The 27970-nt window shown below is 36.1% G+C and overlaps 1 protein-coding gene and 1 non-coding gene across 5 annotated transcripts in view; one reads left to right on the top strand and one right to left on the bottom strand.

The window, feature by feature from the left end:
- The window catches only part of SEC24B (SEC24 homolog B, COPII coat complex component), a 72079-nt gene that overhangs the window by 1614 nt on the left and 42495 nt on the right, over window positions 1–27970 (top strand). For all 4 annotated transcript variants that reach the window (XM_074342478.1, XM_074342468.1, XM_074342497.1 and 1 more), the window contains exons 2-3: window positions 10753–11499; window positions 20806–20973. In XM_074342478.1, coding sequence (XP_074198579.1) covers window positions 10753–11499; window positions 20806–20973 — 915 coding nt within the window. The remainder of the gene's footprint in view (window positions 1–10752; window positions 11500–20805; window positions 20974–27970) is intronic.
- LOC123616510 (U6 spliceosomal RNA) lies at window positions 16006–16112 on the bottom strand. Its single transcript, XR_006724526.1, has one exon. It is a non-coding gene; the product is annotated as a U6 spliceosomal RNA (small nuclear RNA).

The following is a 27970-nucleotide window of genomic DNA, read 5'->3' as shown; positions in this document are numbered from 1 at the left end:
ATCGTTTATCCTGAGAACCAGAAGTTGAATTTTTTTTGCGAGTCAAAATTGGTGGCTTAACCTTAATATCCTTTGGATCAGCCATGCTTGTCAGTATCAAGTGCTTTATTTCCAGAAGTCCTTGTTTACTGTATGGGTTTTGAATGTGAACATTCAAACATTGTGAATATGAACATTTGGAATGTGAACAGTGTAACAGGTTTTGTACTTCTGTCCTGAACATGCATGATGATATTATTTGTGAACAGTTTTTGTTCTCATAATGTTAGTATACATTCTTGATTTTGTTTTGCTTTGGAAGCTTTGTATGTGGAGGGACTACAACATGATAGTTTAGGAAGAGATCCCAAATCTTTTAGAATAAACCCATGTTTAACAGTGATCCAAGGATTGTATCTTGTCTTGATTTTCTGGATATGTATTAGTGTCTTAGTGAACAGTTTTCAAAGTGGCAAATACTTTCCTAAGCCTTAGAAATTTTGTGAATGCTCAGGGAATGCCAGGATATCAGGATATTAAATCTGTAAAAACAAATTAGTTAATATACTTAGAAGCCAAATATAGATGATGCTTGATTTCTACTATTTATAATCACCACTTTTCTTTGACATAATTAGTTTTTTTCAGCATTTGTGCATGCTTGCCAGTTGAGGACTTAAGATTAGCCTAGTAGATAAGACAGAATCCCTGCCTTTCTCCTAAATTGACCTGTATTTTGATGGCATTGAAGTTGGTTTTGACCTTGAGGGATTTGACGGGTAGGAGGGCAGGGCTGTCTCGAGGCCATGACAAAAGTCTAAAAATTTAGAAACTAAGAGGCAAAAAGAGTGCTGGGTGGGAGGGAAAATCCTAGGCATAGAAACTGAAGAGAATACTTAAAAAGGGCCAGATTGCAGAAAGACCTTAAGTGCTAAGGAATTTGGAAATTAAGATAAAGGCTTAGGGTTAATTTTTGTTTGTTTTTGTGGGAGTAAGTAGTTTAAGTAGATAAATAACAAGGTCAAATCTGTTTTTGTTTTAATCTTAGAGAAAAGTGATTTTTACTCCTAGTGTTTGTCATCCATAGATAATGATTAAGCGGTCATTTGGGTTTGTGATTGATTCTTTAGCCCTCCATGAATTAGTTTGCTTTTTAATACATCTCCGTGGAATTCCAGACATGGTAAAAAAAAGAAACAGATCAGAAGTATGAGTATGAAACATCAGAGAAGACAGAATTGTAAAACTGGAATGGTATCCAGAGGTCACTTACTTCAGTGGTTATCAGACATTTTAAAAAACAGATTTGTTTTCCCACAGGAAACTGTACAGAGCCCTGACATACCAATCAGAAAAAAAAGCAGAGCATTTGTGTTTAAAAGAGAAGTGGAGGTCCAGGCGCTTCTGTTCAGAATGCAGTCTGTAAAGCACCTACTTCACTTCTGTAATTTAATAGATAAACTTAAGATCCAGAAAGGTGTAGGTGGGTGTTTTTCACCAATGCCTGTATAAGCTCCTTGCGGGTAGCAGCCTGTCTCCTGTTCATTGCTGTATGTTCAGGGCCTGGAACAAGTTGTAGCCTCATTAAACACTTGTTAAATGAAGTCTGATTCAGTCTTCCTAGTTTCAAGTCCAGGTCTCTTTCAATTAACAGACCCCAGCAAGTCTCTTATTAGAAACTTTGACATTGGAAAGGGTAGGGAGGCAGAAACCGAGACTTCATTATCATTTTCCCTTGTTTTCTATGTTTAAATGTTAACAGGCTTTCCCCCATTTATTTGAAGATACAGTTTTACTCTTTGAGTCTGTGAAATATATCTCTTAAACGTCCTTCCTTGGAGTTATATTTCTACACTTCAGTTATTCACTGAGCAACATATAGGCGGTTCAGAATTATTTGTATTTCTACATGAAGTATTTGTTGTATATTTTCCGACTTTTATTCTGCCTTTTGAGAGTCCTTCTAAAGCTAAGTCCTCAAACAAAGAAAGACTGAGTGAAATGATATCCTGATAATGATGGCATAACCCCATAATTTCTCCCAATTGATAAAATTGAAAAGGGTCTTTTAAAAGTTTGTTTGGTAGGGAGACCCAGATTTACCAATTACAGATTGCTTTTTAATTCTACTTTTAGGAAGTAAATGGTGCTCATTTTCAAATGGAAATGTGTTTTCTTCCTTCCATATGCCTTTTCCAAGAATGATGCTACCAACAGTTTTATCCTTTTAATTGTCAATGTAGGAAAGACAAGATAGTAATAGGAATTATTAGAATTCATTATGGAAGCTACAAATAAACACACCATTCACTCAGCGATACTATCTGGTGGGTTACAGGAAACCCTTCAACTTTGAGAGCACATGCAAAATTTAAAATGATATAAATCTCCCTAGAGTGTCTGCAGTAAGTTTTGATCGGAGCAATGTCTGTGTCTCAAGTTTCTAGTCTTCCTTTATAGCTAACCAGAAGCATCAGGTCCTCTCATGAAGATACTGCCATGGTATAATATAACTTTCTGCATACATAATATCCTTCTAAGCTGATTAGTAGATATCTCAAGATTTTTTTTTAAACATTCCCTCCTTATATAAACAAGTATCTTTTATCTGGACTCAATTTTTATTTTTTGTTGCCCTATGTATTGCTTCAGTTACTTGCGTCTTTTCACCTCTACCCACCTCCCTCCCTCTGAGTTTTCTGAGATTTTTTCTGTAATAATTTTTGTAAACCACATTCATTGCCACTGATCTTAGTATTTCAGCTAACTTCCATCTTTCTGATTAATCTGTAAGCCCTGAAATATTAGGTGCTAACGACGTTGAAATAGAACAGATTTTGAGCCAATCTTCAATGGACTTTCCTAGAAATGAGAGCATCTTCGAAGTCAGCACTGCGTGTTAGAGCAGATCATTATATTCAGCCCTGGGGAAGCCACTATTGTTTCCAGTAGGCTAAGCATACTCAGAATTGTCAGAAGGTGTGAGCTAGTGAAAAGGTTGCAGGCTCTGTTACAGCCCAGGGTTTTGTGGAGAAAATTGCTTAACATCTCTGAGCTTCAGGGGATAATAATACCTTCCTCATAGAGTTGTTGAGGGGATTACATTAAATGAGGTGCTGTTTTAAAGTACCTGGTGTTTAGCAAAATGAGATGCTTAGCAAATGAGAGTCCCCTTCATCTCGTTTCCCTCAGAACAGCAGGATGTCCATTCTTCTGTAGGACAGACCACGTGAGTGGCAGTGTGCAGTAGGCATTCAACGGAGTAAGTGAACTTGGCTTCATGTTTGTTGTTGCTTTTGAAGATTGGCCACAGAAAGGATCTGTGTATGGCCAGATCTGCCTACTCCTTTCTTGTATTTAAGGCTCAATCCCTATTTTAGTCTTTTTATTATTTTCTTACACTGTCCAGCCCTCCCTCCCACGAATCTGCCTTGGAAGGTTTCTTCTGATAGGCCACTACCTCTGCTAGCTGGTTTGTGGGAAGAGGGGTTTTATGTTTTCTAAAATCGTGTGCCAAAAGTTGCCTGTAAGAGGAACTGAGAGAAAGGAGGATGAAGTAAGGAGGCGAGAGGGAGTAGTAAAACGCCTTGCCTAGCCAGTGGCCAAGTCCTAACTCGCTTGTTTTTCCTAGTATTTCTGAGAAACAGGTATTGTGAAATGGGCTTTGGAACCTGCGATGCCTGACTTCTTCACTACTTCCCAGCTATGTGACCCTGTATGAATTAGTGACTTTCATGTCCCTGTTTGTTTGTGAAATGACCATACTGATACTTTACAGGGTTGTTGGGAAAATTATATAAGGTTATATATAGAAAGGCAGAGTACATGGCATGTAGTAGGTTTTCAACCAACACTGGTTTTCCTTTTGTTCTTTCACTCTTAGCACACATTATCGTGGCATCCAGAGAGAATGACTGATGTAGTGGCCGGAATAATCTGCTTAATGCAGTGAGATTTCATCTAAATGGTTGCACAGGCTGTGTCTGCCAACAGTGACTGAACAATTACCTTTGTAGCTATTAGCCCTCCATTAGGAAGAATAATCCAGGCTATCCAGATGATTGGAACTCCCCATTTTTTAATTCACTCGGGTTTCTAGTTGCAGATTTTTTTAGGGGTGTGTGTGTACATTTTATGCTCACTAAAACGTGTATTTTAGCAATGCTATTGATGCTTTATTGGTAGGGGTTGTATATTCAGAATATTTGGTAATCAGTACTATGTGTACTGACCACTGAATGGATACCAACCTTGACATTAGAGCAAGATTTTGTCAGACTGTAAAGTGCCAGGCATTAGTCCTTTAGTTGCTGGATCATGAACAGGTCTGGGGCAAGGGGCCAGCATGGTGGGGTGTCACAGGGAAGCAGGGTCAGGGCTGTGACTGTTTACTAACTGGTTCAGGAGTATTTTAATGTTTTAATAAGAATGATTGTTAAAAAGTGCATACTGCCTGAGTATTGACCTACTTTTTGGTAGTTCAGTAATGAATGAATTACATTCTTAGATCTGATTCTGTTTCTATATTAGTATGAATTGTATCTCCCTAGGATAGAGGAGCTTGTACTTTGCTGACCTTGATGTTCTTTTGAAGATAATGAAAACTTTTTTTAATTTGTAGTATAGTCAGTTTACAATGTTGTGTCAGTTTCTGGTGTACAGCATAATGTTTCATTCATACATATACATACATATATTCGTTTTCATATTCTTTCATTATAGGTTACTATAAGATCTTGAATATAGTTCCCTGTGCTGTACAGTATTACCTTTTGTTTATCTATTTTATATATAGTAATGTGTGTCTGCAAATTTGTACAGTGACTAGATGTAACTACTTGCTTTGTAAGTTTTGATTTTTATGTCAGGTTTGCTTAAAGCAGGAATAGAATCAATTTTCCTTTGGTGGGATCTAATCTCTGGAAGGAGATTGTGTCACTGAGGCAGATGTATTCTTTGGGTACATGTTGTGATAATTTACTCTGGCCAAGGAGGATGTAGATGCTTATAGAAATTCAGAGGCTGTATCTATCTTGTATATGCTAATATCAGTCAGGCTGCACTGAAAAGGTCTATAGACTATTTTTTAAAAAATCTTTTGTTTACTTCTCAGATCAGATTGTGACATTGAGTGTCAGAATAAATCTATTTCCCTCTTTTATACAGACATACCTTACTTGAAGTTAAAAATGTACAGCTCTTTCAGACATTGTATAAAACCTGAATTTTTCTGTTTTTCAGTGATTCATTTGTTGATGCTTTTTCATGAGACACTGTTCGGCTATTTGGTGGATGCAATGATTAAATTCCTCGTTGATTCTAAGACACTTTTTTTTTTTCACATTTTTACCTCTGAAATTGGGATGCATCTTAGAATTGGTGGAATTTTAAAATTGGTTTTACTGAAGAGGAAGTCATAATATTGTTGTGTGAAAATCTGGCATTGACACCTGATGTGGTAGACTGAATAATGTCCCCTCTCCCAAATATGTCACCCGTCGTAATCTCTGAAACCTTTGCAGCTGTGATTAAGAGCTGGGGAGATTATCCTGGATCTGGGTCGGCCTGATACAATTACAACCTTCCTCATTAGCAACTGGAGGAGTCAGCCTGCAGAGAAAGTAATGTGACTGTAGGAGCAAAGGTTAGATGATGTGCTTTGAAGGTGAAGGAGGGGGCTGTTAGCCAAGGAATGCAGGTGACCACTCGCAGCTGAAAAAGGCAAGGAGATGGATTCTATCCTGAGAGCCTCTGAAGGAACCAGCTTTGCCCATGACATTTTGACATTAGCCCAGTGAAACTAATTTTGGACTTCTGATTTCCAGAACTGTAAAAGAATAAATTTGTGTAAATTTAAGCCACTAAGTTTGTGATAATTTGTTACACTTGCAGTAGGAAACTAATACATCTGGTAAGATAGAAAAAAAAAGTGGCAGCTTCAAAACCCTTTAGATATAATGAAATACAGTAGATTTTTACATTCCTTTTGTTTCGAATGCTGTTTTTATACTTGAACTACTAGAGTAAAAAGAGTGGAATGACAAGGTGAAAAAAACTTCAGACTTGTATATTCTGGCAGTAGGGTATAAATTTCATAGTGGAAGCTATTGAAGTTTTATATTCTTTCTGTTTAAATATCACATAGTCCTTGTTGGTAATTGTGATGAGGTAAATGCTTGATACAGAAATGTTTGATGATTATTTACTCTAGCTTCTAAAGGCTTAGAGGCTGCCCACCTCTCTTGGCTCCTGGCCCACTCTTTCCATCTTCAAAGACAGCAACATTGTATTTCAGAGGAGTCTTCTGGGTCACATCTCCCTCTCACTCTCTTCTGCCTCCCCCTTCCAATTCTAAGGACTCATGATTACATTGAGCTTACCTGGATAACCAAGGAAATGCTCCCTCTTCTAAGGTCAGCTGCTTAACAATTTTAGTACTGTCCATGACCTTAACTCCCCTTTGCCATGTAACCTAACATATTAACAGGTTTCAGGGATTAGAACATGGACATACGGGGTGAGGGAGGGATTACTCCATCTTCCACTGTCTGACAGACCATGTTAAAGAATTTGAATTTTTCCCTGATGGCAACAAGCTTTAAACAAGCTTTTCCTTGATGTTAGAAAGATTTAAACAAGGAAGTAACAATCAGATTTGCTTTTTAGGAAAATCACTCTGGTAGCTATGTTTGGTGTAGTCATTTGTCTAAAAAATTTTGTCACACAATCAATTTAGTAGGTCATTTCCAGTACTTATTTCAATGATGTTTTAAAAACTTCTTATTTTGCAATAATTTTAGATTTGCAGAAGGGATACAAAGTACAGAAAATGCAGTACCCTTCACTTAGCTTCCTCTAAAGTTTTATGTCTTCCTTTCATGTTTTAACGTCTTATAAAACTATGGTAGCTTTATCAAAACTAGGAAATTAACATTGATTGGGTTGTCTGTTTTCTTGCTGTTGAGTTTTAAGAGTTCTTAATATACTCTAGAAACAAGTCCTTTATTGGGCGTGTGATTTGCAAATATTTTCTTCTAGTCTGTGGCTTGTCCTTTAATCCCACAGTCACAGATAAGAAGAAAATATTTTCAAATCACATTTTTGCAATGGTCTGTAACCAAACCTGGGAAGTCACACAGCTTTGCCTCTGCCATTCTTTCCTAGTAGAAGCTGTTCTAAGCTTGCTAAAATTCAAGGGGAGTAGATAGAGCCTCCCCAACCCTTTAACCAGCAGAGGATCAAAGAATTTGGGGGCCATGTTTTAAAACTGCCAAAGTTGCTGAGGCAGTTATAGGAAATATTAGCAAATGAAAATGCCTAACACTAATGAAATTCCCCCAAATTTACAGAGCATGTTTTGTTTTTTAAAAGTACAGGTGTTATAAATTATTTGTTTGTAATATTTGCCAAGCTCAGTTTTTAATAAATGCAGAAGAAATAAAACTTTAATATTAGTAGACCTTAAGAGAAAATTAAGAGTTATCTAATATGTTTTAAAGTTGAAGAAAAGAAAATGCATGCCTTTTGGTCACAGTAAGACAATATTTTAAAATATTTTCTTGTCTTAGTTATCATTTTCTTTCAATTTAAAATGATCCTTGTGTTTGTTTTTCTTTTTAAGTGCAGGATTTTAAAAATTGTTTTAAAATATTTTTTAAAATTTTGCTTTCAAATGAGTCTTGATTCACTTATTATCTTGATTATTTTCAGATTTTTTTTGAATATTTAGATCTTGATATCAGGTGAAGAATGGTAAGCATTGATGTATAATTAGCTATTCCTGCCTTTTCATCCCCCCCCCCCAAAGTAAGTACCTTCCTTTCCTTGATGGATTGAAAAGTAAATAGGCTTTTTTTGATGGGTAATTGGCTTCCAATAAATTTCAGCAGATACAACATCCCTGTTATTTTTAGAAAAATGGCATTTGTGTAGCTTGGACATGATGATGATTATTTTCCTTTTTTCAGATCATGTAGCATGGATGAGCCAAATCAATCATGAAGCGGTAGATATTTAAACACATTTGTCTAACTCTGACTTGGCTCTTCTCTTGACTGATAAATTTGTACCAGTGTTGGATTTTCTGAGACTGTAATGAAGAGTAGTAAATCTGTTTTTAAAAAATACATTTAATTCAGAGAGGGAGGGGAACATTCAATTTACTTTTTTTTCTTTTTGGCATGTTAATGAAAGATTCCTGTTGACTTATTTCCTTTTAAGTAAATATATTATTATAGGTGAACTATGATCATGTAAAATATCCTGTAAGAAAAGTAAACTATATACTTAGGAAAACAGTGTTATCCGAGTTTAGGCTCTCTGTATACCTCTTGGAATTACAGACGTATGGATATTATTTTTTCTTCACAGCTTGATTGTGTATATTGTCTGTGTCTACCATGGGCTATGTATTTAAATAGCCAAAGATTAGGATTCCATTGCATTATTTAGTCAGAGGTGAAAACAGACTAAGGAAATTATTCACATATCTTTTATAAACACATATTTTTCTGTTTTTATACATTATTATGGCACAGAATGCAGTGGTACTTTCTTTGTGTCAGAGAACTTAAAACAGCTCATGAATTTTGTTGTTGTTATCCTTTCATTTCCTGTGTAGCACAGATATCTATTTCCTTCCACAAGATAGGAAAATTAGATTCTAGGGTAATTAAAGTCTGCCCTTGGAACTAAGACTAGAGCTCCATTGTTTGGGACAATTGACAATCTTCTGGGCTAAAGAAAGCTAGTGGGATTTTAGTGTAGTGAGGGCCAGCAGATCATTGTTTAAAAGCATGGACTTGAGCCAGGTTATTTGAATCAGATCCGAGCCTTGTTACTTCCTAAGTATGTGACTGTGTTAAATGACTTAACTTTTGTGCTTCATTTATCTTATTTATATAGGGGTTATAATGATCCTGTTTACTTCATGAGGCTGTGAGGAGGATTCAAGGAGTGCATATATGTAAAGCATTTAGAACAGTGAGTGGCACACACTGTAATAGGTTTAATAATATTTAGACTATTAATGAAATTAGTATTGTTAACTTTAATTATATTGATAAAAGTACATTTTGTAGTGATCAAAGATGTAAATACATAAAAATGGAAGTATTAAAGGCACTAGGAAAAGACGTGGGTATATTGTTTTCTAATATTGGTATGAGGAAGGCTCTACCAAGTATGAAAATTCATCAAGCATGACGGATTTTACTACATAGTAATTGAGGAACTACAGCAAAAGACAACATAAACAAAGTCAAAAGACAAACAGTAACCTGAAGGAAAATACAGACAGCACATAATAATAACATATGGTTAAATTTCTTAACATACAAGAACATTTATAAATTATTAAGGAAAGTACAATCCTGTGGAAAAGGGCAAGTAACAGAGACAGACACCCAAAAGAGTTAAGAGTTAAGTACTACTAACTAAAATGTTTCTCACTTATTAGATTGGCAAAGATTAAAATGGTACTCAGTGTTGAGATGAGGCATTCTTAAGCATTACTGATGGGCAGTATAAATTGATAGGCCTTTCTGGAGAGATATTTGGCAATAATGGTCAATTTTAAAAGCACAAACCCTTTGAACATCCAGTTTCACATCTAGGAACTTATCCTGCAGATTCATCACAGAAGTTGATCTTATAAATTAGTTCACTCCCTGGAATAAATACTCATCAATGGAAATTTGGTAAATAATGTCTCTACAATGAAATACTATATAGATTTTTTAGGAAAATAATGAAGATTTATGTAGCTAACACAGAAGGATATCCAGGATATATTAGATAAAAAAAAAGCAAGTTGCTAAACTGTAATATGATCCTTATTTGTGTGTTTAAATATATATGCTTCTATGTACATTACATGTATACACATAGGTGTACAAAGGATACACAAGAAACCATTAACTGTGGCTACACTTGCGAAGTAGGGTATCAGCTACCAAGGAGTGAAGGGGACTTGTACTTTTCACTTTATATTCTTCATTGTTTGAATTTTTTTTTTTAAACAGTGGGTATGATGTTACTTTTACAGTTTAAAAAAAAAAAGCCAACAAGAAAGATTTGAACTTCTTCCATGCTAGTTATATTAGTTACCTGTTGCTGCATGACAAAATATCCCAAAACTTACCAACCTAAAACAACAGATGTTTAATCTCATGGTTTCTGAGGGACATGAAACAGCCTAGCTGGGGGTTCTGGCTTAGGGTCTCACGAGACTGTTGTCAGGCTGGCAGCTGGGGCTCTCGTTACCTCAGGACTCTACTGGGTGTGAAGGGCCTGTTTCCAAGCTCACCCACGGGCTTGTTGGCAGGCCTCAGTTTCTCTTTGGTTGTTGGTCAGAGAGTTCAGTTCCTTACTCTTGGGTTTCTCCAGAGGGCTTTTCACAACTTGGCAGCTTTGTTCTTCCACAATGAGTGAAATGATCTAGGAGAGAGCCAGCACCTGAAACTGGACAGATCTTGGAAGTGATATATCATATATCATTACCTCTGCTCTATGCTATTGATCACACAGTCTAGTCCTGGTATATTGTGGGAAGATGTGAATTCAGACACAAGGATGTGATACCAGGAGGTGGGATCATTGTGGGGCATCTTGGAGGCTAGCTCCCACAGTGAGTCTATCGTAGTATATGTCTCTTGTAACAGTTTGGGATTATGAAGAGGTAAGTAAATTAGGGCAATATTTAGATGGGAACTATGCCTAAAAATGAAGTCACCTTCCTGCTAATCCCTGTGAGTATTTGCTTTTCTTTTTCAGGTCCAGCACAGAATCAAATGCAGGTTCCATCTGGGTATGGATTATATCCTCAAAACTATGTTGCTCCCTCAGGACATTACTCTCAAGGACCTGGGAAAATGACCTCATTGCCATTGGATAGCCAGTCTGGTGATTACTACCCTGGTCTCTATACGGTACCAACTCAAAATGTGGTGACTCCTAACACAGCAAGCCAACAACCAGGAGCACAGCAGATGTATGGCAGGGTTCCTCCTGCTCCTCACGTTGTGGGATCCGCTCTGGGATCTTTCCAAGGTGCCATGTCATCAGCATCACATTTGCAAACGAGTGCCTCCCAGCCGTACTCCTCTTTTGTGAATCATTACAATAGTCCAGCCATGTACTCTGTCAATTCCTCTGTTGCTTCTCAGGGACTTCCCTCTACGTGTGGTCACTATGCTCTGTCAGCTGTTTCTAATGCTTCGTATCCTGGTGTTCCATATCCCTCTCTACCTGCTGGTGATCCATACAGGCAACAGATGCTTACCTCACAGAGTGCTCTGACTGTCAGGCCAATTCGAGAGAGTTCACTTTCTGGTCAAAACACGGCTGTCAGCCATCCATCACCACTTCCACCTCCACCGTCACAACAGTACCAGCAGCAGCAGAGTCTTTCAGGATACAGTACTTTCTCATGGTCAGCTCCAGGCCTTCCGTCAACCCAGGACAATCTAATCCGAAACCACACCTCCCAGGTTGCGGCCAACAACAACCCAACAAACACTGGTAAGTTGAATGAAAAGTTCACCAAAGCATGGTTGAAAATCACTGCATTTCCAATCTGATTTTTATTTGCATAAAGGTTAAAGAAAATAGTGCCTGACTGAAAAATTGAAAATGAGCTCACTCTTGCAGTTTATTTGCTGTTTTCATTATGGGATTTTGCAGCATCTCCCTGAACCCTTCTCTTTTACCCAGTCACAGTTAGCCACCCAGCCATCTGCCTTGTATAGCATGGCTCCTTGCCATGACTGGGATTCGGTTGATACTTATTTATTGATATGTTTTCGTGCCTCTGCAGTAGTTGTCTTTAATGTGAGTTGGATATAGGGCAAAATGGAAGGGTCCATTTGGAGATATGCTTTGTTAGTCACTGCCTTCTTTTTTATACTTGTTCAACCTTGGGGCAGGTTGAACTTACCGTTCCGGCCATAGCCCCATTCACTGTAGAAAAGACAATGGCCTGTGGTGCCACACTGGTTTCTCCAAGTGAACCCTTATTAGTGACTCTCACAGAAGATACATTTCCTAAACATTAAAGCTGATGTTTTCTCAGTCCCACATTGGTAAGTTAGGATGTAGGATGGGGAAGGTAGAGAAAGATACATGAAAAATACCCTTGTAATTAGTTTTTCTGACCTTCTTAAACCAAGATCTGGTTAAATTTATTTGTTTAAAAGTTATGTATGCAAGGTATGTAGTTTTTTAGTGTGAGGATTTGCATAGGATATATTCAATTTAATTCAGCTTGTGAACTTGAACTTAACAAAATCTGCTCTTGAACTGAATGAGATGTATGCACAGAATGGGAGTTGGTAAAGCTGTGATCGCTTTCTGAATGATGTCTTTGGGTGTATATCAGAGTCTAGATAGCCATGTGTCAAGGGTTTGTAGAACAGTATCCTTCCCTGGACAATTAGATTATTTAAAATTAGAACTTTAGACTATTAGATCTCAACTGTACATTTGAAATCATCTATTCTTTCTTTGCTATGCTGTTTAGAAACACTTTGGGCTACAAGCAAGTTATAGTGGTTTAAACAAAAAAAGTGGCATTTTTCTCACATAACAAGAGGTCTAGGCAGATGCAGTGGCTCCATATGTCCTCAGAATCTTTTCTCTCTTTCCACTCTGCTGTGCTTCCCTTGTTGCTTCATAGAAATAAGATAACTTCTGCACCTGTAGACATCAAGTTCAGAGTTAAAAGCAGAAAGAAAGGAGAGGAAAGAAGATGGGCTCGTGGCATTGACAGACTTCATTTTACATATCATTTGCCATAGCTCTTTTAAAGGACCGTCCGTAATTTTAGGGAAGGCTGGAAAATGAATAATTAGCTTTGTAGCCTCCATGTTAGAGGCAGGCAAGAAAGAAGGGGTTTGGCATTGACTGGGTCTTGAGTAAGTCAGCTTGAAGCATCTGTCACGGTTCCCAAATCTGGCTGTGCACCAGATTCCCTTGCACAGACTGTGACCTTTAAACCCAACCTACTGAGCTAGAACAGAACCTCCGGGGTAGCCTTAGGAATCTGTATTTCTGACTTGATCTCAAGTGAGGCCTAGCAACAGATCCAAAGTATACTGTAGTCCTTTTGTTTTACAAATGAAGAAAGCAATCTTAATTGGGTTTCCTGTGGTCATTAATGTTAGAAACAGCTCATCTGGGAGCTCAGTTTCTTCTGACTCTGTCTCCCCTTCTCAGAACCAGGGCTTTGTCCCCTAGAAATTCTGTTTTCTTTCTCTCTTCTTTCAGCAGTCCTTTCAAAGATCAGCTTTTCCTAAGGTCCCTCTGACTTAAGGATTTTGTGATTTTCGTGACAAAAAAAGAAGAAACGCAGGTAATTCCTATCTTATTTCTGAGATGGGAATGGGACCCTAGATGGAACGAATTTATGCAAAGATATAGGATTATATAATTTTAGAAGTTAATTTGTGTTAAAAAGTGGCACTTTTTTTCTTTTTTGCCTTTAGATTGATAAATGACGTTTTAGTTGTAGTTCGGAAGTGGACAAATTAAATACATCTCAGGTTAATATGACTGATGCCTCAAAAGAAAGAGATTACTTTAAAAACCTACTTTAAAATTAAATATTACAGAAGTTCCTAAACTTTCTCAGTTCATGTTTCTTGATTTTTTTTTTTCATGGTGCCCCACGCATCTTAGTAGTACATAAGGTTTTTGACAGATGTCGCTGTGTTTCTCTTGAAAATTTAAAACATCCTTTGGAACTCTGAGTTTGTTCCAAGGGCAACTTGGGTGCCTGAGTACAAGGTTTGGGAACCATGGGTATATTGATCTTCATTTTCTAGAAAGACAAGCAGTTTAATTGTTTTCGGCACTCTTTAATTATTTTGTCACATTTAAATGAGAGTCTTAGGTATTAAACATAGTTTTGTATGAAAATCAATCTTTGAATAATTGGTAAAATTGTTGCATTTTTATAACTTGATTATATTAGTTTCATTTTCAGGTAGTATAGTAAAAATTCTTAAGCAGTGAGTTCATATTTAGAGATGTGGAATAAAAGAGACATTTAAATGTTAACTCGTTTGCCTTTTTATTTTAGAAAAGCACATTAGTATAATTTAGTAGTAGAATTTCAGATTATTTTATTAAAAACATAGTATGTATGTTTGGGTGCTATGTTTAGTTGTTAACTTAGTCTGAAATTTTGGCTAATGTTTAAAAGGTGTCACTTTGTGAGGCCATTAAAAATTTTTCGAACTGTCATTGTAGGTACATTTCTCAAGGTTCAGAAGCTCTTAGTTTGAGATGAAGTTAGTTGAGGAGTACAGCTTTAATAAGGATCACATCTTGATAGCATGTTGTGCAGTAGTACTATCTGATTAATGCTGTTTTACTACGTATAATTTTATAAAACCAGTATTTTTAAAGCTATTCATAAAAATAATAATAACGTTTATACAATCTTTGTATAAAAATCCTCAACATAACATGACACTAAGATATAATTGCTGATAAGTTAACATATGTATCATCTCAGGGTGGTGATGTGTCTGAGGGAAAACAATAAATAAATACCCTGTAGGAGATGACTATCTGGATAAAGAAACACGGGTTAGAAGTAAGTTAAGAACCCACATTGGAGGTACAAATACTACAATAAAGAGATTATTTTCAGCTTTGAAAACTTGTGATGAGATTGCAGAGTTGTGAGATAGGAATAACGCAGTGTTACTCCTTCATACTTAAACACTCCTTCAGTTTTTCCAAAGCTACTCTTGAACCTTATCATCTTTTCTCAGCTTTGTACCGTCCACCTGTAAATTTTTCTATATTTACTCCTTCAAGCTCAGAAGATGAGCTGTCCATCTTTGTGATCACTTCCTTCAAAACTTGCCATTATCAGTTATCCTTTTCCTGGTGTCTCAGTTTCTGCTGGGCTGTGACGTTGGAAAGGTGAGAGGAGAGGAACTGATGAAGGGAAAATGTCAGTGTGGTCCTGTATGTAAGCAGCAGCCATCAGAAGTTTTTCAGCATGATTGTGACTATCAGATTTGTGTTTCAGAATTTTCTTCTGTGGACAGTGTGGTAGATAGGCCGGAGGGCTTGGAGTCAGGAAGACCAGCTAGGAAGGAATTACTACAGTTATCTAAATGAAGGATGATGACATAGGTTAGGATTCATTTAGACAGAAGACAGATGATGAAAGATGATTTTAAGGATTCATTGATACGGTTTATGAAGGAAAAGGAATAATAAAATTTGACTTTAATTTTCTAGCTTGAACAACTTGGATGGATAGTGGTGCTATTAGTCAAGACTTTACATAATCTCCCTGGTTTCAAAAGAACTACATGTACAGTTACTAAGGAGATACTAAGAACTAACAAGGGAACTACCTTAATGCCGATAGATGGATAGATAGATAGATAGATGGATGAATAGACAAGTGATTTATTTTTGAATTGTGGGTTCTGTCTCTAAATATCCCATATTTCTTCTGTTGGATTCTCTTTGTGAAGGGGGCAGTTTTGGTGTTGTTGAATTTTTTTTGTTTGTTTGTTTTTTGACTGGCATGCTTTTGTGGTCCTTAATACTTGTGGAACTTGTCTCCATTAATTTGATAAATATTTGAAAGCCAGGTGTTTTAGTGCTGGGAGATAAAATAGCAAGTAGAAAGACTTGACTCTTATCCTTATGAAGTTTGCAGTTTACTTGGGGAAGCAAACATTATCGAAATAAACACAAATGAATGTAAAAGTGCTTCATTATTTATCATGAAGCAGAGATTTATACTGCTTGGTGAGAGTAATCTAGGTATATCTGGCCTGTTAGTCATGGAGCTTAGGGATGTTTTCCCTGATAACAGATATGTGAGCTGCAGTCTGAAGGATGAATTATCCATGCATAAAATAAATTACAGGTGAAATAAATACTTAAGTGCAAAAAGGCAAACCTTTAAAACTTTTCGGAGAAAATATGAAAGAACCTTGGAGAAGGGAAGGATTTTTTTTCCCCTTCTAAAGGGTGTGCAGACCCTGGGGAGGGGCACAAAGTATGGAACACTTCATGAATTTGCGTGTCATCCTTGCACAGGTGCCATGCTAATCTTCTCTGTATTGTTCCAATTTTAGTGTACATGCTGCCGAAGCGAGCACGGGAAGGATTTCTTAAGGACACCACACACAGTGCTAGTTAGCCATAAGGAGTAAGCGTGATAAACTTGACTAATTTCTAATTAAGAAGTTTTCTTCATTGAAAGGCAACATAAAGAAAACAAAAAGACAAGCCATGAACTGGGAGGAAAAAAAGTAGTTGCAGTATTTTATCCAGAATACACTAATAACACAAAACCAGTAAGGAAAAGACCAACAACCCAAGATAAAAATACTCGAAAAGGCATTTCACAGATGAACTGAAAACATACTCAATCTTATTAATAATCAGGGAAAAGCAAATTAAAACTAGAATGAAGTACCTACTTATGCCTAGTGGCAGAACGATAGAACTTTGGAAGACTTTGAAAGACTGACTATACCAAGGGATGGCAAAGATGTGGAGTTCCAGGAAAGTTGTGGACAGTGTTGGTAGGAGGATTTATTGGTTCAGCATTTTAAGGAAGTTTGGCATCAGTGGAATTGAAGATAACTACACCCTAAAATGCAGCTCTCCCACTTCTGTACGCTTTAGAAAAGTCCTTCTCAAACTTTGTGTGTGTGAGTCACCTGAGAACTTGCTAAAGTGCAGGTTCTGATTCACTAGCGTAAGGATTTTATCACGTTTCTGCATAGGGTGTTGCTAGCCCATAGAGGACACTTGGAATACCGAGGCCCTGGAGCATCATTTCCTGCTTTAGATGTGTAGCACCTGCAGGAAATGGTGACATTTGGGGGGGTTCTGAGCCACAGGGGCTGCTCTGCTCCCTAGGCCAAAGAGCTCGCTTCCCACAGGCTGCCCCAGGGTGAGGCGTCTGCGTCCCTCGCTGCACCCCCACACACTCGTGAGCTGTGGCACACACACTGAGAGCCCCACCCCAGAGAAACTTGCACGTCTGTACCAGGAGCACGTTCGTAATTACCTAGTACTGTAGTACTGTATGTGAAAAGAGACAATTAGAACCCAACAGTCCATTTATAGTAGAATGGATAAATAAATTATATCATTCCAGTGGATACTGAACAAGTAGTGAAAGTGATGAAGTAGAGCTATACCCGTTAACATAAATGAATCCCAGAAATGTAACGTAGGCAGTCATGGAAGAATACATGCAGTATGCTATTGTTATAAAGTTAAAAACAAGCAAAAATAATGTTTAGGGATACTTATGTGTGTGGAAAACTATTTAGTAACAAAAGCAAGGGAGTAATGAACACATTTCAGGAGGGAGACAAGGGAATGCCTTTGTAAGGAGTATACTGAGAGCTTCAGTATTGGAAATGTTTTATTTTCACAGTTGGATGGTTAGTTCTTGGGTTTCATTTCGTTGATTATGCTTTTATAAGTACATACGCATATGTATCATATAAACTTTTTTGGTATCAATTATTTTATTAAAGAAAAAGTCTTGTTACATCTAAGGGGGATTAAGTGACTTTAACCGGAGAGAGTATGGGAAGTTCAGGGACTGAAGGAGGGCCAGGGAAGCTGGAGGAGAGCCCTGGGCCAGGGGGAGGCTGGAGACCTAGTTAGGAACGTTCAGGGCCTTGACCATGTTAACAAGTGTTTAGGGTAAGATGTTTTATCTTCACCCTAAAGCCATGGCAGGATGGAAGCAGGATGATGCCATGTATCAGGCTGGAGACTGGAGAACAGAGGGCCCTGTTCAAGCCCGAACTACTTATTTTTGACTCTGTGCTTGGAATTGTTCATGAAAAATTCCTTGTGGGAATAATTTGAAGCCTAGGGTGATAGAATTGTTCTCCAGAGAGGTTTTGTATTTCCTTCTGCCAGTTTCCTCCAGGTGCTCCCAGCTGCTGATCACACTTATCCAAGTCCAACACTCTAGATGAACTGGACTGTGCAGATGTTCTGAATCAAAGCTGCTGGTTTTTGTTAAGGCTTAGTTTCCGGGTTTATTCTTATCCTGAGGTTATAACCTTTTAGACACTCTCCTACAAGTGGAGGTATGGGGTGCCTTATCGGGTACCACATCTTGGGTCTGCCCTGGGATGATATGTCTTCTGTTTCCCATGCCCTGCAAGGCTACAGGAAACAGTGGATCAGGTTTGCAACAGCTGTCCACAGGGTGAAAGTATCTCTGAGTGTTGGGCTTATTTCTCTGAATTTTCAATTTCGTATAGATTTTGGCCCAGAAATTTGTTAATGTCATGTTAGATCTTTGATGATTTTAAGAACTTTTTAAACATAATTTTTAAAGTTGTCTTTTTTCTCTCTTTTTTGTTTGTCCTCTCCCCCCACAAAGTGGTGTCCAAATTCTAAAACCTAGTACCTCTGAATGCAACCTGTTTTAGAAAGTTTTCGCAGATATAATCAAGTTGAGGATGTCCAGCTGAGATCATCCTAGTAGAGGGTGGGTCCTAAATCTGCTGACTGATGTCACCGCTCTTTTTCCTCATTCTTTTTTGTTTAGTTGCCAAGGGGAAATAAACCTCTCCTAGTCCCTTCTTAAAGTTGTCTTTAGTAAGAGGGTTTGGTTCTATTTACCGAGCTAATTGTTACCAGAGGCAGAAATACCCTCTATATTTTTAGACAGTGTCTTTTAGTTTCCTATTAAGAGCAAAGATAAAATTAATGTATTTACTCTATCCTACACACCCCTTTCCTCTGTCACTCAATTTTAGATGATTTCATCTTAATTTTCACTTTGTACTGTTAAATATACTCATCACTCTATTACTGTAGCAGTTTTAATGATTTTATCAATTATCTAGTTCTGGTTTAAAACAAAAACGATTTATTATTTTTCATGGTTCTGTGGGTTGGTTGGGCAGTTCCTCTGCTGGTTTTCCTGGACTCCTGTGACTTCATTTAGTTGGAGAGTTAGCTGGGCTGGAAGCTCCTAGGGCTTCACTCACACACCTAGCAGTTGTGCACACAGTTCACTGGGTTACCTAGGTTTTTCTCCATGTGGCTGGACCAGCTTCCCTGTGAGATAGTCTCAGGGCAGCATTCCAAGAGCAGAGAAGTGTGAGCTGCAGGGCCTCTTGCAACCTGAGGTCTTGGGCTTGAACACTGGTCCTTCTGCCGCGTTTTATTGATTAAAGCCAGTCAGAAGTTTAGCCCCAGTTCAAGGAGTGGGAAAGGAGATTCCACTTCTTAATGAGAGGAACTGCAAAATTGTGACTGTGTTTTCAGTCTCCCACAATGACATTTGTCCTTCCTAAAAATGATGTGGCAATCAGCATATTTATTTAAACTACCTTCCACCTTCTTTCCTCATTCCCTGTATTTATATCGTTTGTATGCCATTGGGAAATATATCACGTTTTTTCTGTTGCTATATTCTTATGTTTGTTTCCATCTTAGACCTAAGTATGTTAATAAATATACACACACATCATACATGTATACACATGTGTCTATATATGAATATATACACATTGTGTAAGTTTAGGATGTACAAAATGATGACTTGATACACGTATTATTACAAAACTAATTACCACAGAATGTAGTTAATACATCTATCACCTCACATAATTACCTTTTTTGTGTATGCGGTGAGAACATTTAACTGTTTTAACAACTTTAAAGTATAGTATGCGGTGAGAACATTTAACTGTTTTAACAACTTTAAAGTATACAATACAATATTGTTAATTATAGTCACTGGTACAGCCCAAAACTTACTCAGAACTGAGCATTTGTACCCTTTGATCAGTATCTCACTATTTCTCACATTTGGCAACTTCTAGCAACCAACATTTCCTATTTCTGTAAGTTTGGCCTTTTTAGATTCCATATATAAATTAGACCATCCACTATTTCTCTTTGTCTGACTTATTTAGCAGCATAATAACCTCATGGTCCATTCATGTTGTCACAAATGGCCAGATTTCCTTCATTTTTCAAGGCTGAATAATATTCCATTGTGTGTGTGTATTTATTTCCATATTTTCTTTATCCATTAACATATGTATGTATGTATACACATACACACAAACATGTATATATACATACACACACACACACACACACACACACACAGAGATATATATATATACCACATTTTAAAACTTCATTCGTCAATGGACACAGGTTGTTACCATAAGTTTTTCAGTTATCTCTTGATTGGGTGAAGATGATCCTGTAGGTCAAGCAATTTGACTCACAGAGGCCGACTATGACACACATATACTTTATTCGAGAAGTCCAACCTAATGTTACTGTCAGGCCCTTACTTAGTTACCTGTGAAATAGGGCATCTGATTAGAAACAACAAATGAAGTGGCAGTTTACAATACAGAATGGGATCTGAGCTAATACTAGAAACATCTGTATAATTCATGAATCACATTACTGCAGAAGCAAATAACCTCTGTTCATCTTATCTGAGGTACCACTGCATCATGTAATAATCAATATTATTAATAGTGATCATTAGTAAAGAAAAACTGTTTGGGGTTCATTTTGTTTAAGAAGGTATGGAGGCTCATGAAATGTTTTAGGAAAATTACCATTAAAGATTATTAAAACATTTGGTGAGTAAGGTCTTAGTTTTTTTGAAAACCATTTCTTTGGACCCCTTATTTGCCAGTTATAGGTATGCTAGATAAATGTGATGCTGCTGAAGTTTCTACAAGAACTTCAGATAAACTGTATGTTGTTAGTATTTTAACATATTTCAGGTTTATTGCTGTGGATGAAATAGTTTCTTGTCTTCAATTGCAGATTCTTTGTCCCGTTCTGTAATGCAAAATGTTCAGCCTCCCAAGTCCAGCCCAGTAGTATCCACTGTTTTGTCAGGAGCCTCGTCAACAAGACCGCCTCCTGCTGCACCTCGCCCAGCTGAGCCCGCGGCCTCAGTTGCACAGCCACCAGAGTTGTCTCAGCAGAAAGGTATTTGAAAAGTTCGTTATACTGTGCGCATAGCACATACGTACACACACTGATTCAAATAGAGGATTTTAAAAAGTCAAACTGAATAACCATAATTTATAGAAATTATGAAAAAAAGAACCTCAATTTAGAACATGACTTTTTTTTTTAATATATTAACTTCAAGTCTCTATTTATGATTTTATATAATTGTGTTACATAATTATGTTAAATCTGTTACATATTTTATGTAACTGCAATCATAGTTTACATACCGGTTTGTATTTTGCTTTTACATTTATTAAATTATGCACAGTTCTTCATATAGCTACACAGTCTTTATAATCATTTTCATGGCTAGTAATTCATTGTGTCAAGGTATTTATGATTTACTAATCCATCCCTCTATTATGGACCATTTCTTTTTTTTTTTTTTTTTAAGGTTTTATAGTTTCTTTTAGGATAAAACACCCAAGATTTCCTTGATTAGTGAATTTCTGTATTCTATTTGGTGGTTTTTTTGCTTGTCATTAATATGAATGGAAAGTGACTTTGACCCAGTTTTGGAAATGAGAAGGGTGAAAAGGAAGTTGTAATCCACATTCTTGCATCATTGACCAACAATACAGTTTATTTGTTTGTTTGTTTGATATTCTCCATGTGCTAAATAAGTGACAGGTGACTAAAATGTGTTGTTTTAACTGTGTTTCCTCACATTGCCTTTTCTTTTGGCAGTATTCTTGTTTTCTGTCTGGCTAAAATTCCAAATCTATTGATGTTTCAGGTTAACATACTGTATTTTCATTGATGAGGTAACTGAACTATTTTTAGGAGTCTGTAGTTTGTGTTTCCAGAGCAACCGTTAGTAACATTTTAGGAATTATACTCACTATGTAAGGACAGCCCCTGACCTTGAATGTGAAGAACTCTCTCAGGTTCTGAGACTCAGAAAAAGCAACAAAAATCCTTAGGCTGATCTCACTGCTTAGATCTGTTGAGTGTTCATATGGTCAACAGAGGCCTTCCTATCATTTGACCAGATTATACATTATAAATTTTCTTGCTTGATTTTATAAGAAAACCAACTACATCACGAAGGAGTGTCCACTGATTTGCAAAAAGCCAGTGGGTATGTTAGGAGTAGGATCTAGTTATTACAGGCATTTACCTTCAAAGGTGAAGGGCTGGTAGGAAAGTTTTACTTACCATGAGTGGAAGAAACTTAGGGGTAGGTAGAACCATAACTAAATGAGCAGTGTCTTTCCTCTACGTTGATGACTGCCTTCTAGATGTTACGTGTCTTGCTTGTTTTGACCCTTTACATTGACCCTGCTCATTTCTTTTTCTTTTTGACCATTTTACTCGAAATACCATCCTACCGTCTTACTGTATCGTTTTGTAAACCACTTTCCCACTAAAAAATCATAATTATGTTTCTTTTTTTCTCACTAATGAGATAGATTTGAAAAGAGAAAGAACTATCATTTATTGAAGACTTAATGTGCCAGATACTTTATATTATTATCTCACTTAATACTCTTACCAATTCTATGAGGTGGAAAAGTGAGATTCACAAAGATTAGGTAACTTGCCCAAGATTATAAATTAGTAAGTAGCAGCGTAAAAGATTTTTAACTCAAACCTTTCTGTCTGGTGCTCTTTGTGTAAATGAGGCTGAATTATTGCTTTTGTTGTCTGTTAAACTCTTGATTTACCTAAGATAAACTCCTTGAGTAAGTAACAGGAAGGGTAATACTGGAGACATTGGAATCACTGCTTTTATTATTCTATTTTCTGAAGTAGGAGATTGGCTTCTCGGTGGTCTCTGCCTTTGGACAGATCTGGGTGCACAGATAGATCTGTGTGAGTTCAGGCTGCCACCTATGTTGTGCAGGCTGTGGCTTGTGTGACTGATGCCTTCTGTAGTTGTGCGGTGTACAGCTGTGTAGGGTATGCTGTAGGTCTGATGTGACTACTGAAATATTGATTCTTAAGAGATTAGTCTTTTTCTTAAAGCTTCAGAGACACCCATGCTTGATTATTCTCAAGGCTTCAGCATTTTTTACTGGTTTTTAGAGGAGAGGTTTCAGATTTTTGCTTGCATATCTCCTAAACATTTTTTGAGAAAACTAAAACTACTTGAACATTTTTTAGATTTACATCTAAAATTTTTCACCAAAAGTTGACTTGCAATTATGTAAGTTTCAACATACTGCATTTGTTGACTTTTAAAACAAAGATGTTACGTTTTTCTGTGTATCCACTGGAATGAAACCTATCGTCCTTTTAAAAAATAGTGAAATGAGCCCTTTAACATTTAGAAAGTTTACATTTTTCCTTCTTCTTCTTAATGTCATAGTCCTTTTCTTGAATGTAGTAATGATATAAACATTCTTAAGCTAAAAACTCTTTTATCACTCTAACATACTTCTCTACTACAATAATAGTATATATAATTGAAATTTTAAAATTTATTTTATCGTCTATAACCATAAGTATCTAAGCATTTTTTCTTCTGAATTATTCTGTCAATATAATTAATATTAGTGTGTAGTTGGTCAAAACAATGTAAATATTATGAATTTTTTAATGAAAAGTACATTTTTATTGGAAGTATATCTTTCATTGAGAAAGTGGCTTCCTCCCTCCCCACCATAGCTTTGTGTACCTGAGTTGCATATGATTTATTATTAGAATAAGATAAACTTTAGAAAACTTCATAGTTTTTATTTTCCTACATATAAGTGCTCACGTAAAGTAGACATGAATGGTATTAGAAGGATTTTGTTAAAGCAATATTGTTCGTTTAGTTTTTTAAATTTTTTTAACCTTCTGAGTTACATGTCAGAAATTTTTATTGTTGTTTGTTGGATTTTATTTTCCAGGCTGCAGATAGTTAGTAGAGTTATTATTACGTTCATATAGCAGCTGACAATTTTAAATACCTGTAATGTTTATTATCTCACTTGATCATCATGTGGAACAGATACATCACATTTCACCTTCCTTTTGTAGATGAGATGTTTAGAGAGGTCAGGTGCTTTACCCCAAGACATGCACTCTCCATCGTTGGGGTGCCAGACCCGGTGCAGATCTGCTTCCAAACCCTGTGCTTGTTTGACTGAATTAGTGATTATTCAAAATATTATTAATTTTATTATACCACTGCCAATATCATATCACATCCTTTAATGCATTTTTATCAAAAACTTCAAGCTGTGATGATGATGTAGATCATTTATCTTATGGATGTCTATCTCCATATAACCTAATTGGCAAAGGCAATCTTCATTTTCAGACCACTGAGATAAATTTTATTCTTTGTCAGAAAGTCTGATTAAATTGTTTTAATCCAAGGAAATGTGTTCCTGGAGTTTGAAGGGGTATCATAAACCCAACTGAGAAATAAATTGTAGCCTATATCTTCTAAGCCAAATTACTTAAGAGCAGTCAAATTATTAAATGTCAAAGATTAATGTAATTAATTTATTCTTTTTTATAGTAGGTTATAAAAACTAGGCAGTGAGTCATTATGCTATTTCTCATTACCAAATTTGAAATAAAGCATTATAATATGTACCTAATATTAGGCTATTTGTGAAGCATTGATTATCTTAAAAAGCATTGTATTCTTGTGGTAAATACATGCATTATGTGTATCAAACGCTATTATTTGACTTTTTTTAGTACTTAAATAGGAATGAAGTATAAGAATTGGAAATAACTTAATTTCATCAGGCATTATGATAAAAATATTGCCATGTATTTTATTTAAAGAAAAGAAAAACATACTACTAAGTACTAATAGATTCACCTGCTAGTAAATTTTTTTATTTTTGGTTAAAAATAGGTGGAAAGAATTAAATACTGTATAAATATAAGGAAGTGAGAAATGATTATACTAATTATAAATATTTTATGATAAAATAGGTTGTAAAGTACTTTATTAAATGTCTCATAGACTCTGGAAGAAATCATGTAGAATTTTTACCTATGAGTTGTAGCAGGTGTATCTTGAAAAAAAATTGGTAGTCCTAGAAAATATTCTACTTGTTTTTAAAAGAATTAGCATTACTAAGAATGTTACTGAGGTTGGTGAAAGGTTCTTTTCTCTAATTACTTGCCCTAGGGATAAGTATTAAGAATAGTTAAAAATAATTATTTTTAATTAAATATACACAAAAACATGTTTTTAAAGTTCAGTAGTGATAGTAGCTAATACTTATACAGCATTTACTATATTTCAGTCACCATACTAAGACAGTTTTAAAATGTGTTAATTCATTTAATCCTCCCAACAACCATTTGAGGTAGTTATTACCCCATTTGATAGATGATATAAATGAAGAACAGAGAGGTTAGTAATTTGCCCAAGGGCACACAGCTAATAAGTGGTATTACCTGGAATTGAACCCAGAGACCTTATCTTTATCCATAATGTCCTGCTGCTTGTCTGCTTAATATTTCTTACTGTTTTTGCTTTGTTCTCATGGTACTCTTTCAGAAGCAGTGGGTACTTTGACAGTAGTGGTTGGAGACTGCAGAAGCATTAAGTAAATTTATCATTATTCTCACCATTCTACTGTTCAATATTTCTGAATTAAGAATATTCCATTGAGAGTCAACTCTATTTCTAATATGTTTCATTTTTAACCGAAACATGTATGGCAAGGTAAAAGAAAGTATATAGATTTAGGATGCCTTGATTAGTCATTTAAGGAAAGGAGAGCTTTCCCTTAGTGCCAGAGAGATTTTTATATCTCAGGGCAAAGTATTGTAGTAAGATTTAGGACAAGTTAAGGGAATGTGTTTCCTTGGTAAGGTAAGAAAAAGTCTGTCGTTAACACAGGTACTTTCTTAGGTGGATACGTTTTAGGAAGAGTACTATAGAAAGTGAATCCCTTAAAACTATTCCTTTGCAAAGTCTTCTAGTGTGTGTACCTAGCTTGAAGACTAGATTAGGAAAGATAACAGTTCAAAAGTCTGAACTCTTGAATTTAAAAAAGCCAACCTTTACAAGGGAATTGTTTTCTTTTAAGACTAGTTTTGTTTATTCCCAGTGTAACAGTATCTAGGGAACAGTAAAGATGCCTTTTATTAAGCAACTCCAAGGATATGGTCTCCTGGTGTTTGGCCTGAAGGTACTATAATGATAGGTAGTTTAAGCAGAATGTCTTTTTTAAAATATTGGGCCCCTGTTAGTAACAGGCTCTTCGTCATGTCAGATTTTGTCTATGACAAAAGCGTGTCCTGCTTCTTGGTTTACTGCATTCATACCTTGGAAGCTCTGACTAAGACAGAGGAAGTTAGGAAGTAGCACTCTTTCCCTGTTTGGTGGTGGTGGTGGTGGTGGTTGGGGTGGGAGGTAGTCCATGTACACGTCTGCAGTGTACTGTGTACAGCCTAGAGCAGGCCATTTAAATATGGATTGATCGTTACTTTGGAGCTCTTAACCTTTCTTCTGTAGATTAACTAAAATGTCATATTCTTGTGCCATTAGCATTCCCAAGCTTTTAACAAAGTTTGCTTAAACAAGCAAAGGAAGGCTAAATTCTGAGCATATTGAGTCACAGTTGGGGAAGAGCTTAAATCTTGACGCTTTCATTTCCAACACTTCTCAAAAAGGATTACATCTTTTTTTAGGACAGAAAAATTTGAGTATGTTGTGTGACATTCTGTTGATACAATATATTGGCAACCGTTGTATAATCTAAAATAATATTGTAACAAATAATACTGTTTCTCTGTTCTGTCTTATTCATACGTTTGTTTTAGTGCATTAAGTAGTTGCTCTATAAAAATTTTTTTAAATTATTGGATAGCCATCTCATTTGCTTCCAATTTTTAAGCATTGGATATTTTTCCAATAATAAGTGATATCTGTTTTTATTCAGTAAATCTGGAGAGAAAATATTTATCTTATAATACATGTAGGTCTGTCCTCTACTTTGACTCCTTTGACTAGTTACAGAGTCAACAGCCTGCAGATTGATTTAGTCATGAAAAGAATGGATTTTCTTCTGATTTTTTTCCCCTGCTTATTCACCTCCCTTAGCACAGTAAATGGAATTCCTTGTTTTCTTCTTTCTCTTGTTTCTTCATAATACATATATATATACATATACACACACGTGTACTTTTAAAAGTGCAATGCTAATTGCATTTTGAGAAAGTATTTCATTTTTAAAGAAATCCTTAAATTGAAGAATTTCTTTTCTATAAAATCTTTTTATAGTTAATTATGTTTAGTTATGCACTTCTTAGTATGTTTAACCTAAGGTCTAATATTAGTCAAATTTTCATTTTAACTAGGCTTTTGTTAGAGGAACATGCCACCCTGAATTTGGTCTTTCAAGGTATCAAGTTTATTTTTGTGTTGCCTGAACTTATTTTACGTTGATTTTTACTTTCCCAGAAGAATTTGTGATAACTGCTGTTTTATCTGTATTTAAAACATGTTTCAGCAAAGCTATCAGATTTTTCCCCGACTTCTTTCATGGTGAGGATTGTTTAACCTTCGCTCTCTTCTCAGCTCAAATTTTACTCTTTAATAGCTTTTTTTCTTACTGTAGGCATGAGTTATGTTTATCCATGCTAATTAAAAAGGTCACCTGAAAAAAAACAATGAAGAGAGCATCTCATGACTCCCATGGGATTTTTTTTGGTGAGGCAGGGCTTCATTGTGCTTTCAATCCTGTGAAATGTTCTTAGAAATCCACACTGCATTTTTGAATTTTTCTTTTGTTCTTTTTTTTCCAAGTTGAGCTATAAGATTTTTATTTATAGGGATGTTTATTCTTATTTATGAAGTGTTTACATTTTTAATTAAGATTATTTTATTTTCCCTCTTAAAAATTTTGTGGTTGTTAATTTTTGTCTTGATAATAAAAATGCACAATCAGCCTATTTTTAAAAAGGGAAGTATTATACACTTAGCAGTTGTTGTGCCTTTTCCACAGAATCTGCCTTCTCTTGCAGAGTCTCACACTGAGGACCAGTCTCAGTCACCTAGTTAGAC

The sequence above is a fragment of the Camelus bactrianus genome, chromosome 2 (genome assembly GCF_048773025.1).
Source record: "Camelus bactrianus isolate YW-2024 breed Bactrian camel chromosome 2, ASM4877302v1, whole genome shotgun sequence".
Classification (NCBI taxonomy): domain Eukaryota; kingdom Metazoa; phylum Chordata; class Mammalia; order Artiodactyla; family Camelidae; genus Camelus; species Camelus bactrianus.
The sequence above is the reverse complement of the archived record's forward strand: the minus strand, read 5'-3'. Positions and strand labels throughout refer to the sequence as shown.